Source organism: Prinia subflava, chromosome 2 (assembly GCF_021018805.1).
Source record: "Prinia subflava isolate CZ2003 ecotype Zambia chromosome 2, Cam_Psub_1.2, whole genome shotgun sequence".
NCBI lineage: Eukaryota > Metazoa > Chordata > Aves > Passeriformes > Cisticolidae > Prinia > Prinia subflava.
Genome location: NC_086248.1, coordinates 45912189 through 45928514, shown reverse-complemented (window position 1 = coordinate 45928514; position 16326 = coordinate 45912189). Strand labels below are relative to the sequence as shown.

General features: G+C 41.3%; 1 protein-coding gene across 3 annotated transcripts in view; it reads left to right on the top strand.

The window, feature by feature from the left end:
- The first annotated feature begins 373 nt into the window (after positions 1-373).
- The window catches only part of SLC22A16 (solute carrier family 22 member 16), a 31764-nt gene continuing 15811 nt past the window's right edge, over positions 374-16326 (top strand). The window contains exons 1-2 of one of the 3 annotated variants that reach the window (XM_063389803.1): positions 374-1083; positions 2288-2395. Coding sequence is in view for 2 of the 3 variants with exons in the window: in XM_063389804.1 (XP_063245874.1) it covers positions 1034-1083 (50 nt within the window). In the remaining variant the exon portion in view is untranslated. The remainder of the gene's footprint in view (positions 1084-2287; positions 2396-16326) is intronic. The other 2 variants (XM_063389804.1, XM_063389801.1) reach the window with 2 other exon arrangements.

Here is a 16326-nt window from a genome sequence, read left to right as displayed (position 1 = left end):
TGCAACTTGTATCTGTCTGAGAAGGGAAATGAAGTTCTCTAGGGAAGAAAAGCCTTAAATACGAGAGCTGTACCTGCAGTTTGGGATTATTTCCCCTGTACCTTGCCTAATTCTCAGAGCCCAGAGTGACTGGGCTGCTAAAGCGCGTCTGTTCCAACAAAACCTTCTGCTAAGTTAATTACAAAGGTCTTCTGTTGCAACTCGCTTTGCTAATCCTCAATCTCAAATTGATTATCTTGGCCTTCTACCGGCAAGGCAGAAAAGTAAGTCCAAATGTAATTGAGGATTCATTACAAAATTGAGAACTAATGACAGTCAAGCAGATACAGGACATGTTACATATTTTACTTTTATTAAATGATAACTCTGTTTTACATTGTAAAACTTTGGGGGCAGAGGAGGAAGGTGTATCCAAATAGCAGTGCGGATTACTAAGGTTACTAAAAATGATTCAGATATTGCTCTGTGGAAAAAAATGGGTTTACCCTCCTTTAATTCAAAACGTCCACGTTAAATACACTAGAGCCTAAATGTATTGGATTACTGGATTGTAACAGGAGGATTTAAGCACATAACCGCCTCCTTTAATTTCATTTTAACGTGAAAAACATGAGCGGGCTGAGGCGCTCGGTCAGTGCGGGAGGGTGAACAGCTCTCCCGGGAGCCAAAGTTCCACAGCGGCAACACGGGCGCCGGGACTGGCGCGGAGCCAGCCGGGGGCGCGCAGGACCGCGCAGGGAGCTGTCGGGGCCGGGTGCCGGTTCCCGGTGCCCGTTCCCGGTGCCGGCTCCCGGTGCCCGTTCCCGGTGCTGCTCCCGGTGCCCGTTCCCGGTGCCCGTTCCCACGGGTCCCGGGCCGTTGGGCGCGGCCGTTATTCCCGCCCGCCCATTCCCCGCGCGGCGGGCGGGGCGCCGGGGGCGGGCGGGGGACGGACGGGACGGGACAGGGGAGGACAGGACGGGACAGTGCCGTGCCGCTTCCCCGCACCGCCGGGACAGCGACGCCGAGTCTCCCGCCTTGCGGCCGCCCCGCCATGGCTCTCAGCTCCGAGCGGCTCTTCGACTCGCTGGGACATTTCGGCAGGTACTGGGGGTGCCCCGCGCACGCCGCTGTCACACCCGGACATCCCCGTGCGGGGACCGATGGCTGCCCGCGCTGGCCCGGGTGTCACAGCTGCCCCGGGGGGGACGGCACCGTGCGCCCGTGTGTGGGATCCCGGCATCGCGCGGGCTGCGGGGCGCTGCCCCAGACACGCTCGGGCCGCCGCACCGACACACGCGCGGGGACTGTCACACGCACACAGAAAGTGACACGGGCGCTTACGCACCCCGCACCGCGCTGTGTGAGCTCACACGGAGCAGACAGGCGCTGCTGCCTGGGTTTGCAGCGCTGGACATTCCCTTGTGCGCTTTTCTCGCTCGCACCGTGCCGCACATCCATCCCTGTGCGCGCCGCGCTCGCACGGCACCCACGCAGCAGCCGCGCCGCATGGCCCCGCTGCGCTGCCGGCACCACGTGCGAGCTGCCGCCCGGCCACGGCCCTGCGCTCCCGGACACCCCGACTCACACACTTCTGACACACACACAGACACACAGACACACAGACACACAGCCACACAGAGCCCCAGGGCCTGGAACAGCCTGTGCACTTCAGGGTGACAGCAGGGCACAAGCAGGGTGCAGGGGGGCACTGTGTGACATGCAGGCTGTTTGTACTTAGGGGCTGAGGGTTGTTGAGTGCAAGAGATCATGTGGGTTTTATTGAGGCTGGGTTTGTTGCCTTTGTTGCGTGGATAAGGAGTATGTGCCTGTATCCTTATCAGCAAGGGTTTACCTGTGTGGTAAATGATGTGTGCATGGTGGCGAGTTCCCTTTGATGTGCTTTGTGGCTGTGGGGTGTGTGTGTGTACAGAGGCCTGGCTTTGTTGGATGGATACACAGACCTGGCGTGTGTGTTTATGCTTCTGTAGCTCTGGATGCAGGGCTGGTGTCTGAGACTGCTTATAGCAGGTAATGGAGAAGAAATGTCAGGCAAGGAAATTAAGTTTTAGAGGATATGAATATTAAGGCTAATGGGTGCACAACCTCACAGTGAGTTCTCTGCTGCACTTCCATGATGTGCTGATCATCATGGGGTTTGCAGGCACACGCTCCTCGGAGCAGATGGCTGGAACAGACCCATGTGTCACAGTCTGGCTACAAGTTTCAGCTGTTGAATTGCAGTGTTGTGCTTCCTAGCTCGGTGACCAGTGAGCCAGCCTAATCCACAATGTTGATCTTCTCTCAGGGGCAGGCAGGAGCAGCATTTTGGACAAAGCCTGGGAGCTCCTTGTAATGGTTGAAGTGCCTGAACTGCAGCAGGAGAGGCTCTTAATATCATGTGCAAGCAGTAGTGGTGGGTATCAATAGCCTCTTCAGATGGTTAGGATGGAAAGACGTTTTCTTGTTTAAGTGGCACCTATGCTTAAATTAGATATTTGACTAAGTTGTGACTTACAGGCATGTGTATCTGAACAAAATGTCATTTGTTGTCAATTCTGGGTCAGCAATAAAAATGCCTTGTTCTGTGTGAACTAGGAGAGAAATCCTAGCAATCAGTTGATTTTGCTTCTGCTGTTGTTCTTCAGTTCTGTGTGCTCTTTGGGGAAAGCAGGCATTTGACACTGAATACTGAAATAACACAAAAGTAGTTATTTTTAATTACTGGAGTAGTTTTCCTACTTGAGAACATTTATCAATACTTTAGATAAAGTTTTCAAAACTACTCCTTGCAATTAAAAGGAGACCAATTCTATAGTAATAATCTGACATCTAGGGACCAAATTATTTGACATGCAGCTCAATAGGAGCTTTGAGTTTAGGAGCTTTGAGATGAGATGAAGGCTACCAGAATTTGCATAGTCGTGTTAGATTTACAGCTATTTGAGATTTCAAAGGCCACACTAGTGGTATAACAGTAAGGATAATAGCAGCTTATGGTGGGTTGAGCTATTTAAAAATATTGTAAAAACTCCTTTTATTCCCTTGATAGTGCTAGATAAATGATCCTGTTTCATATGAAAAGTTGTTCATAACTGCAACCATTGAGTTAGTTCTGTTCAGTTTGCAGCACCCTGGCACTGAGAGATAATCAGTGGTTCATTTCTTCAGTTCAAGCAATTCCCTCAAGGCCCATATAACCTGTGCACTATATATAGATTCTGTAGATCTGACACAGTCAGATTCTGAGCAATCCAAGCATGACTGTTAGTATTTTGAGACTGTTTTGATTTTCTTAAAATCTGACAGATGCAGTAGAGAATGAGCAGCTGTTCATACATATATAAATACAGAGATAGTATGTTTGCATTTTATATATACGTAATATATAATATATAGTTATATAGAAGCTATTAATATACAGATAATATATAAACCTTTCACACCGATTAAGGCTGTGAATTTTACAGAATTGACATTCACATGGATGCTGACAATATTTTGGTTTCCCTTTGGGGTCTCTCTCACAAGTCTCAGTGATGCCATTGTTCTTGATAGGGTCTTGAGAAATGCATGAACAGCCATAAAAATGTAATGGCTCCTGTAGCCTATGCCATCAAAGGAAGACTTTATGCCTCTGAATTTGGGCATGGCTAGCATCTGTGGCCTATAAATTCAAGAAGGTTGTTTTAAACATTGTTCTTGAGTCTGTCTGTGGAGCATGAGATCACTGGTCACTCTTGCAGAGACTGGATGACAGACAAATAGCGCTGTCTGACTCAGATGACCTCATCACTAGAGGGCTGCCAAGCCTTAAACTCCCAAAGTACCTGCAGTGAACTGTACCCTTCTCCCATGCAGCAGATCCTGCCAGACTGCACCTATGGGCTCTCCCTCTCAGCCCCCTGCCTCAGCCCCTCTCTGCCCACCCACTCCAGCTCCACAAACCCTCTCAGGGGCCCATCAGGTAAATTCAGGTGCAGTCAGACATTGGCTGTTCCTGGCAGGCCCCATGCTGGGAAGGGGGAGACATGACCAGTGGGCATAAGGTTGGTAGCAGAGCGTGGGCATAGTGGGTAGGTGAGCTTTAGGAGACAGCTCACACTGCCTGCACCTCTGATTCCCACATAAACCAAAGGGCTTTTAATAACTTCAGTGACTTCAATCTACCAGCAGGACACAAAATGTACATATGTGGTTGCTGGTGAGAAACAGGCTTTGTGTTCTGTGGCTCTGATCTGCACCATGGCAGTGTGCTGAGGGGAGACATGATCTCATCAGGAATAACTGTGCAGAGAGAGATCTGGGGAAGTACCCCTTATGGTAAGTGTGGATGAGTGTAAGGATTTGATTTCCCAGCTGGAACGCCTGGTAGCTCTGAGACGCAGCTTACATGGTACACAGCGTTTTCCTTGTGATTAACAGTTTTCAAATCCTGGCTTATACTTTAGCTAAAAGCAGGTGGTGAAAATTGTCAGGGAGAGACAGGAAGATTGGGTGTCACCGACACTACTTTCAGATTTTGTAAGGAAGTATTTCCACAATCTTTTAAAAGGTTGCCTTTTCTTCTGAAATACTCTGTCTTTTACAAAGCTGAGTATGTTACCTAGATTTTCAAATGTTGATTTTACGAATAATACACTTTACTAGCAGCTAGACTATCTAATAAATTAAAAATTACTTCCATTTATCTTTACTGAGATGTTTATCTATTTATTCAGGTTTTGACATCTTTGCACTGTTGTCTTCTATGAACTTTTTGCCCGGTCAGTGGAGTTGCTACAGTTTGGACTTTAGAAGCAAGCAAACCAAAGATTAGCAATGGCAATTGTGAGCAGGAGGGAAGCAGGACAGGCTGCCTGTTTGGATAGAAGAGTCATCTGCTGCAGCCAAACATGGGGTTTAGTAGACATTATACTAATGTAGAGAAGTTTCAACATCTTCTCTTTATTACCCTGGAACTTTTCTAGTGTTTATAAATATATGAGAGAGTCTGCTTAGCTCAAAAACTTGCTTGAGTTTTGTAGAAATTCTTTGTGGTGGACTTCTACTGACTGCTGGTCAGTGCCATGGTAGCAATATTTGAACGACCACTGCTAACCCTGTTCTCTTCTCCCTACTTTGCAGAGCTCTTGGTTTGCTTCTAAAGCTCTACATCAAACAGTCTGTCTTCTTTTCGCATCTCGGAACTTTTCCAGGCTCCTCTTTTCATGCTGTTGCCCTTATCCTCTCTCTTGTTTCACAGCTCACAGCTCTCGTGATCAGATTACATCAGCAAATTGTGCTGTGTACATGTTACTCCCAGAAATTCTTGGTTTGTATCAAATAACAAGGAGTCCCAAATATCTCAGAGATCGTGCTCACCACTTCTTTTCACAAAAAGAAAAAAAGAACACTTTCAAGTAATGATTTTCAAACTTTTACAGATACCTTGAAGGGTTCTTTCCCAACAGAAATATTTTTTTCCCGTGGAGAAGTATGCTTGTTAGATATGAAAAGAAATTGGTTTTCCTTTTCCAAGTTAGTATGGAGAAGCAGGCCGTTGTATTCATATTTAGCATTTGAACAGACAAGTTTTAACTTAAAAAAGGGAAACATTACTAGATTTTTCTCAAATACTAATACTTTCAGTATTTAGGACATTCTACACAAAATTAATATTTTTAAACAGTATAATGTGAATTTCTGTTTAAACTTTGAGTAGTTTCCTGAAGATGAACAAAGTGCCGCGGTTTGGAGATTGTTTTAAAAAATTCTTTTTTCCCCATATGCTATCTTGTACAGTGGATAAGTTTATTGCAACATATCTGTCATTCAGTTTTCAAAATATACCGGTGGACAGCTGTTTGTATTTACTGGAATGTGCCAGACAGAAGAATCTCAAATCTAAGTCCTCCTTTGGCTCCTAGTCAGAGGTGGTGTTTGACAGAAACGTTTGATAAGTGTTCTTACAACTATGCTATATTATAACATCTGAGTCAGCCTGTGCTCATTTCAGATGTTCATAGGATGAAACAGGGGGACTTGGCATCATTCCTTTTTGCGCCCCCCCCCCCCTTTTTTTTTTTTTTTGTGTGTGTGTGTGCATAGTGGGAGATATTTTGCAAATAGTACTTAATCCTGTTGGTTGAAAGGCATCATAATAGCTTTGGAGAACCGAGACAGCCCATGTGTTTTCAGAGAGCAAACTCTAGCAGCTGAAACAAAGGCCTTATTATCTATGCCTGACTAGGCAAAAGTGGAAATATTCTCAAGACTCAGAACCAAAGCTGGATACTGGCAAGTGCTCCGGGATAATGGTGGCAATGCACCAGCAGCCTGGTCTGGTTCTAGCAGCATTTGCTGGGATTCAGGTCTTACTGGGGGCAGTCTAAAGCAAGATCTGCATAGACAAAACTGTTCTGCCACAAAACATGCTAGCATCCTCACCCTGGAGGTGCCTGCCTGTTTCTGGCTTGAAAAGGTAGATAATAGTAAGAGAAGTAGATTAAAAAGTAGATTACAATAATAGAAAAGCAGGATGAAATTGCACCTGTACTATCCATTACACTCCTCTAAGGCTAGAACCTGCAGTGCGAGCACCACTGAAACTTAAAGCTGCTAAATCAATTATGATTTGTAAACCAGACGGTTGAGATTCACCTCTGAAACGTTGCCAACCCCCCAAGGTGGCTTCTAAACCAAGTTGTAGCATGGACACAGTCATGGCAGCATAAGGCAGTATTCACACATGTCAAGGAGCTGATAATCAAGTGTTTCATCCTGAAATATTATGGTGTGAATGAAAATGAAATATCTAAGGCACTGGACAGTGTGTTCCCTGTAATACAATGCCTAGGACAGGGATACCATTCCTATAAAAGCTGTGTCAGTAATTTTCTCATAATAGTAATGATTTTCAGCAGTACTAAGATAAAGCAAAGCTAGAAGGAAAATTTTATCAAATATTATTATATCCTTACTCATGGAAAGGTTGGTCAATTTATTTTAGGAAGTAAAATCATGCAGGTGGAAAACACCTTTTAATTTAGGGAATTTTTTGAAGGTCCCAGGGGCCTTTAGCACATTCTGTCACAATTTCTGTGCCATCATTTTGCTATACAGAAGAAGGATGGTACTGAGATACATACACTGCTGACATTTTATTTAAGGTAGCTTAAGGCACAAAACTATAGCAGCTGAACAAGCACATGAGATCCTCAATTTTTCAAAAATATGGAAAAAATAGGAAGCCGAAGATGATATCAGCTGAGGTAGCTACATCTTGGTTACAATTGCAAGACTGGAAAAAGTGTAACAACAAACTGTAGAAGACAGAGATTTACAAGTCCTAATAATGATGGTTTATCTGTCAAATTGTCCATACACTTGGAGATAAATCTTAGCTGTCTTCAGAAAATACTGAAACTGCTTAGAGAACTAACATATACCTTAATATGGTACACTGATGGCAAACTATAGTGCTCACCTCATGCAGACCAGAGGTTCTTCGAAAATGACATGTGGTGAAAATATGATTTGAGGCATCTAGAAGCACCATCCATTGGATCATAGACTGAAGCCTTTCCTCGAGAAAATGTTTTCATCAAGAGATGAAGTTAGGTTTCCTCTTCCTGTTATCTGGAGGCATTACCATTAGGTAACTGCATCAGAGAGACAGCTGCAGCAGTGGTGCTGAAGCAAGAATACAGGAAGAATAGATGGAAAGCCCTGAAGAATAGATGGGAAAAGGCCAATAAGGCAGCAAGAAGTAGAAAAGAAGTGCTGAGAAGGTGCTTCAAAGAACTGGGAATAATTTGCTGCTCTATAAAGAGCAATCAGCACCACACTTTGGATGGAGTTCAGTGCCATTTAAATGTGTTGAATCCATGATGGCCTGAACTTTTCCAGCTGTATTGGGACTTCGTTCTCCTCTCTAAGTTGGGAAAGAGATATGGAAGCATCTAAGTTCCTACCTGGTACATCTATAAAAGTCTGTTCCAGCTGTGTGGGGAATCAGCTGTCCAAGTCAAAGCACTGGTGAGCTCATCTCAGGATCTTTACAGGCCTGTAGTGTGAACTTCAGACATCTGTTAAGACACCTTGTCCAGAGGAGGAATTGGACCATTAAGGGCATGACCCATCTGTCTTGTTGTCACTATGTGGTTTAGGACAAGGTAAATCCTGGTTTGTCTGTGGCTCCTCTCCAAGTGGAAGGGGGATCTAGAGAAATAGTATAGATGTATATGGATTGCATACTGTATACATTATATTGCCTCTAAGTGAACTGTAAGGATCGTGAAATTCTACTGATGACATCCCATTTCATTTAAATAATTTATATTTACATATCATATCCCTGAACAAATTGTTGTTTGATCTTTTTTCCTGTGTCTTTAGAACTGGTGTATGTCAGCAGAGCAGGGAATACCATAAAGGTGCTTCGTGTTAGTTCCGGGTTCAGAGAAACTGGAACCTCACCTCATTTACACCTGTATTTTATGCTCCTTGAAGAACTGTCATCCTCAGTGTATCAGTGTAGCCAACCTCAGTTCTGTCTCATTCATTGAGAATAGAGGGGGCAGTTAGTACAAAAGTAGATTTATGTAGAAGAATCCTGGCAGGTCGAAGCAGAATTCAGCTTCTTTATTTTTGTGGAGAATGGGACCTCTGAAATGCTTGTAAATATTAATGTGCAGTTAGAATATAGGATTATTCCAGATCATTTCCTTGTATGAGATACCATAAGAGAAAGACTCAAGGAAAGAACTTGACAGTATTGTGGAAGTAAAGAATGGGTTATGCATTTGCAGTGAAGAGGAACAGTTTGGAAGAAAGATGGGCCACAAACCTGCAAAAGAAGCTTAAAGTCCTCTTGCTATCAGTAGCCCTCTTTTCTGTGGGTTTAGAGAGAACTTGCCTTGCCTTGGAGAAGATGTGCTGTCAGAGCTACTAACCTGAGCCCTCCCAAGAGCTCTTGAATGACAGGTGGGTCATCAGTGAAGACTCCTGAAGAGAGAGGAACAAAGGAGATAAGTTTTACTCCTCTTCCTTGTCCTAACTGGGTTTTAACAAAACCTGTAGAAGACTTTGTTAAAGATTCAAGCTACTCTGTTACAGAGAGAGAGAAGAGTTATCCTGTTCAGGCTCTTTTATTTGTCATGTAGCGCATAGCCACTAAATACAAGTGTACTTAAACAATTCCAGAAGCTAAACCATGTTTAACAGAAGAAAATACTTTGACCATGCCAGACTCTGCATTAAATTGAATCCCTTTCTTCAAGCTGTAGAGCTGTAGAATTGAAAATGTAGGATTCCATACAGGTGGGATTGTGACTGTCAGAAATCTCTTCAACAGAAAAGAATCTGTGGCTGACACTGAGTTGCCTTTTCTGAAGGGATGCCGTGATTTACATGTTGACTTTGTCCCAAATTTTAGAAGACAGAGTTATCTGACACCTAATTCCTTAATGTGACATCTTGTTAAGTGGTATTTTCCTTAATGAAATATTCAAAAAAAGCTAATAAAGCAAAAGTACCTACTTCAGCTTTTCTGTTTACTTTTGATGATGAGTCACTATGGTGAATGTCAGAATTAACCAAGAACATAGTAAGAGTTGCAAATGGAGCCAGGGAGCGTAGAAGGACACATTAGCTAGTTAAAACTGCTTTATGTAGCCCATAAAAATGGACTAAATTACCTTAACCATATTCAAGGCTGCAAAAGTAATGCTATGGATAAAATCACTGCTTATATTAAGGAAGATTGACAGAATGGAGCAACCCAAAATTCCATGACATTTCTCTCAAGTATTTACAGAAATGATTTGATCCATGGAGCTAATATTCTGTATTATTTCTAACTGAAAACTCAGAGGTTACTCATATGTACAGGAACAGCTACAAACATTCCCTAGGAAAGTGATGTCCAGTGTTCTTAAATTAATTACACAGACTTCTCATTTGTTTTACATTTTTCAATGAGAACTTTCGAAAACCTGTAAGAATGGGTAATCTTACAATCATTTTCCAGGCAGGAAGGAATTAAATTTCAAATATAGACATTTAAAACCTTCGGGAGTATGCTTAACAATGTGTGGCATGGCATGAAGAGAATTTACATAGAATTTTTACTGAAAATGAGCTGAATGTATCCAAGTCTTAGGTGTGGCTATAAACAGGAAACAACAACAACAAAAGAGTTCTTAAAAGGCATAAAATAACTATGAGAACTGTAAGGTTTAATTACTTTGTGAATTAATCTTTAAAAAATAGATTGCTCATTGCTTCAGAATAGGCAGTTTTCACCACTCTGAGGTAGATGTTCGATTCATGTGTTTGTACCATCAGCTGCAACAGATTCAAAGTTTGGCAGAAGAAATATGTAAATAGAACAACAAAGGAATAAGAATGTAATTAATATGTCAACCAGTTAGTTTTATTTCAGGGTTATAGACAGAAAAAAAAAGATAAAATAAATATAAGCTAGTTTGAATGAAGTCCATTGTATCAGCTATGTAACCAGCAGAAAACATCTGATTTCCTAAATGGAAAAGGAAGAATGAAATATAATTGTTTATACATGAAATGCTGTCTACATCTATAGTTAGATGGAATCTCAATTAAAACATTAAATCTATTAGAAACTTTACAGATTATGGTGTGAAATGATTTGCTTATGTAAGCTGATGGAAACAGTACAGTGTGGAGGGAAATGAAATACCTAATTTGGATTTGTCCACAAAGCAGAGGCTGACCAAAAGAAAACAACGTTACCAGAGAAACTGGAATTGAGTTTTCCCTGTGACAAGTAATGCTAGTAATATATCATGCAGAGTACATGCTAATTTTCTAAATGGTAGATGTTTATAGAAATGCCATTCCTGGAATAGAAACTTCTAAATACAGAGCCTGAAGTGTTACTACTGTTCAAGTGTAACCACTCTGCTGTGTGTAACAATAGTCCAAGTAACTCCAAAACAAAGCTGAACCGCTTACAAATTGCATTTCTTAATTAAATTACCTGGTGTATGTCCTTAACACATTTATAGCAGAAAGGGCATGAGGGTAACAAGAATAAAAAAAATACTGACTCCAGTGTTGGAGTTGCTGTTGCATCCCAGGGATGTGTTCCCCCTTAATCAGAGGTTTCTTTCCCAGGGAAGTCGAGTGGAATGTTTATGTGTACTTTGGTTGCTTGAGTGCAAATCCAGAGCCTCCATGTCCTTCCCAGTTTCACTGCCATTGAATGAGAAGGTTGGGCATTGGGCTGGAGTGGCTGAGCCATGATCACACCATCTTCCTGCCTGGCTCTCCCCTGGGGGCTGCCACCCTTGGCAGAGGGGCACCAAGAAACACCAGGGCACCTTTGGCAGCAGCTCCCTTTCAGCTGTGTGTGGCTGTCCACAGGTGAAAGCTGTGCTACCAAACTGTTGGAACCCAGCAATATTTATTGTTTTGTCACAGGTAATGACAGGAACCTTATGTGCCTGATTTAAATAGTCAGAAATGAAGAACTGTAGAACTGTTCTATTAAGTTTTATATATATATATATATATATATATATATATATATATATATTTAAGTATGGCCCTTAATTCAGTAGCACTGTTTCTTTGTTTCTATGCTGATGTAACTTCATCTAAGCTGTCATACCAAATGCAGGGTAGTGAGCAGCCAATGAATTTTTCATCTTGACTCTGGTTAACAAATGCTGGACTTGTCTTAATCAAAGGCAAATGTATATAAGTTTAATGGGATAGAAGTGAACTCTATCAGTTCAGATAGAGTTTAGAATCAGTTCTAAATGGAAGAATGATTTGGTATCTGATGTTTGGTGACTGCACATTGATGCACTCATTGTCATCAGTGATGATAATATGTAATTCCTGGGGTCTTCCTGATCTCCACAGTTTTCTTTACTCCTGTTTCACCTGTGCTGTTGGTAGGTTTAAACTGGACATACAACACAGCATCTTCTGCCTCTGAAAACAAATTCTGGAAATAACCATGTGGGCTGAGATTCTCAGCATAGTTCAAACTGCCCTTAGGAGGGAAGGAAGTTTATTCTTGACACCGTAAATCAAATAAGGCTGTGAATGCTGTATATTTAAGGCTGCTTCCAAATCTGTATCTCTGCACCATGGCAAAAATACTGTTGAGTCACATTCAGTTCCTTTCCTCTCAAAAGATAAATGTGGAAGTGTATCATAGCTTTTTGGTTTAGAGTGGAAAGAATGCTGAATGGCTTTTCTCATACGAAAAAAAAAAAAAAAAACCTAAACCAAACCAACCCAGGATGGAATATAGAGGTTAAAGTGGTTACTGAACACAAATTCTTTCAGAAATAGTGAATATCTGGAAATATCTTTCCACTGAATCCATCCTGTTGAGTGTACACTGCACAACAAAAACATACTGTGTTTTCTGACTTGAGCAATTTACAAATAAGATCATTGAGAAGACAAGCAGTAAAAACAGTTCTTGTAAAGCCTGTGGAATAGTACAAATATTTTGCTAATCACAGAACAGTTTTGTTATTCTATTCTACACCAAAATGATTTTAAATGTTTACACTAGATTTTGATGAGTATCTCATAATTTCTCCTCTTTTTAATGGACAGACAAGGAAATCAGAATCATATTTTATTTAATATACAATTTCTGTCCAACAAGTTTTTTCCTTGCTGTACACTGTAATACCTGACAATGCTAAAAGTACTCTGAGGCTGGGGATTTATTCTCTAACATATATGTGGCAATATGCACTTCAAGTATTTTTTGCATGCCAGACACACCTTTTCAAATAGACTAGTGTGGATAATTTGCATGGATGCAATATAAATTAGACTAAGCAACTAGTCTAGCTTGTTGGTTTTGTATTTCTCTTTTTGAATTTAATTTTTATTTTGATTTTTTTATTCAAGTCAGGTCAGTTTGCCAAACAAAGTTCACAGATGGTCCACAAAAGAAATACCACCACAGCTGAGGCTAGAGTGCACTGTGTCTCAAGGGGGGAATAAACAGTGGCAAAAGAGAAGGGAGAAAATATCTTGCAGTGACAGTGCCACAGAGATATTGTGTCATGAGACTACAGCCAGAGCAACAGTGGTCTGAGATCTAGTTTGTTGTCTTTATGGAACAGTATTTCTTATATTCAGGTACTGGCATGGTATTACCAGTTGCTTTTCTTCCTGATCTTAAAACTTTTGCAGAGGAAGTAAAAAATGCAAAAATCTTTTTTTACTATGAGCTGCAAATTGAAGAAAAATGACTGTGGAGAAATATCACAAATATTTTAAGAGGGACTGGAACACTTTCATGTTGTGTCTTGCTCAAGCTTTTGTGAAGACAATTTTAGGCTCATTTGACTTCTGGCATTCATTAAGTGTCTTTATACTGGAGCAGTAACCTATAAAGTCTTCTTGACTTCTATATTTGACACTCCTGGCAAGAGTGACAAAATGTACTTGCCAAATAATTATCTCCCATGGCAAGTCACTGAAGACATGGAAAAACACTGAGAGAAATTATCATACCTTTTAGGACAGTCATCATGTTCACAGAACTTTTTTTTAAATGGCAAAAAGTGAGGTTTTTAAAAAGGAAAACATATCTGTAAAATAGGTTCTTGAAAATGACTGCAACAATATATGTTACATAATCTGTTGTGTATATGTGAGGATGACTAGTATCTAAAATCCTAACGCCGAAATCAGCTCCTTTTTGAGATCAGCCCAGGAAAATAAATCACAGAATTTGCTTTCTTTTTGTGAATTTCACTAGTACTTTTTGCTCCTGCAATGATATTTTCTTATCATTTTGACGCATGAACAACAATATTTCTTTATTCAGGGAAATATAACTTTTAAAATTGAGTTTGGTGTGGTTAATAAAGGCATTATAGTATATATTTGTCTACAACAGATAGATTTAAGCTCAGTAATAAAGGACTTCCTTATCAGTTTGGTGCTCTTAAACTAAGAATTTGGGAAAAAAGTTAATAATTTACAGTGGGGAGCAAGGCCAGCCTAGACTTTACCCTGTGCCTCAGGGTCAGTGAAGTGGGTGCCCCGTGTATGTTGTGCTGTGACCCCCAGGCCCAGCGCGGTGTCCGGGGCTGCTCCAGGTCCCGCAAAGGCCAGAGGCTGCTTGGCCATGGCAGCACCACGGCTCCAAGGACCGCTCCCAGGCTCTGAGACTGGGGCAGGGCATCCACACGGCCACAGCGCGGGGTCTGAGATACAGCTCGTGTGCCAAGGAGTTCAAAGAGAGGCATCACAGGTGGCAACACGGGAGGCAGCAGCTCTGTGCTCCTCCTGGCGCAGCACTCTTTGCCACCCCAGTCTCTGTTCCAGCAACCCTCTGTCTACCCTGAGGCTGGACCTCCTTCTTTGTCCCTTTTCAATCTCCAGCTGCTCTGGAAAGCAAAATTCCATGAGCCTGTAGTATTCTCCCATCTCCTCCCATCCCTACATACTTATCTTCCTACATCCTTACATATCGACTCCCTACACACTTTTCATTCTTTCCCTATGTTGTCCCTAATGGTCCAATTCATTCCTCTTTGGTTACTAGGCAGGTTAAGGAATTTCGTGACATTTATACCACTGATCTTTCCAGAAGAAAAGCTCTTCCTACCCACTGGAGATTGCCAGAAGCTCATAAGGTTGGGCTTTGCAATCTCAGCTTAGTGGGAGCGCTGTTAAAACACTGCTATAGTCAGGAGGGGATTTTGCCTTCACAGCAAAACAGGGCTTTCAGGATAGTTTCTGTGTGTTTTGTATATACAAAAATATGCACATGCAGAGTATACACAGAGAGAGGCTTAGCCAGCCCAGTCTGGAATTTTACTGGAGAGAGCAGTAAATAGTTTTTGCAGTTAGGGAAGCAGCCTGTTAGTGTGGTGCAAAATGCCTTCAGACCCTGGTGCTTCCAAATGCTTTTCTAACTTTACATCAGGCCTTATTCCCTCCCTATTCCAGCACCCCTGTCTGCTCCTTGGCTCTTTTATTGAGCAGGTAGAGGTTAAAAGCTGCACTGCAATCCCTCCTGCAAAATTCTGAACAACATGGCCATTTTGCTGAAAAAACCCATTTTTCCATTCTTAAATGAAGTCATATTCAGCATAAATGATGTCTATTAATGTATATCTGGTTTTCTGATTTCTTGTGTTTGCTTAGCACTGGTGCTGCAAATTAGGAAAGAAAAATAATGATGCTATAGAGGGGATTTCTTTGTTGAATAAGATTTTCATAACATTGAAAATGGAAAGATGTTTTTACAAGAATAAGTTATATCTAATCGTAAGTTAAACTCTTGGAAGACAGGGTGAAATATTTTATGAGAAATATTTCTTGAAAATTAATCCTTTATTGCTTTTTACCGAGGTGGAAAGAAAGAAGGGACACAAAGAAAAAGAAAGGGTAACAGACTGTCGTTTATATGGTTGTAGGCAGTAACAGGAGAAGAACTGAGAATTCTGTGCAATGAAGTGATAAAAGAGAAAGAAGATTTATTCAAGGTTGCATCAGGGTTTTTTATAAGCTAATAATAGTCTTATATTTGAAAAGGGGACATAGAAATTAGATTTAATGAGAAACTTTCCAACAGAAAGATTTGACAGTGGAGCAGTCTGTCAAAATGGTCACTGAAGTATGATCACAAGAAATGTTCAGGAAGAGATAAGATAAAACTCTCCAGTGAGTAGTGAGAGCAAAGATTAACTAGCTCTGCTCATAGCCCTGGTGATACTGTTGGGCTTTGAATTTGTAAAAATTTGTGTAGTGCATTGTTTCATGCCATCTTCTCAGACTCTATCCTTAAAAGTTATTTCCCTTCAAGCCTCTCCGACAAAAAAAAAAAAAAAAAAAAAAAAGGCAATAATATTTTTTTCATACTCACTGTGATGAACAAAAATGATGTTCCTGATATTTCTTGTATTGCAAGAACTAATTAGGAACTCAAGAAGTGTGTATGGGAGTTTGGGAGTTTGAAATTATTGCATTCTCCCTCTCTCTCAGAAATACCAAGTGGATTATTTGACACTGCAGTTTTCTAATGCATGATTACAGATATTGCAAATACTGGGGACCCTGGTTCCAAGTGTGCCACTTTTTACTAGCTAGTAGAAGATGCGACAGCTTGTAGGGGTTTAATTTACTATCATCTCTTTCTAGCGTTCAGCATACTGCAACAGTAGCCCAGGTTGCTGAATTTGGTTGTGCTCTGCTATTTTTAAAATGAGTATGTGTCTTTTGATGGGAACAGTTTAAAATGAAACTAGAGAAGAGGAACTAAAAAACATCATTGACCATATTTGTCTGCATCAATAGGGTCCCAAAGGATACATTTCAAAATAACCTTTG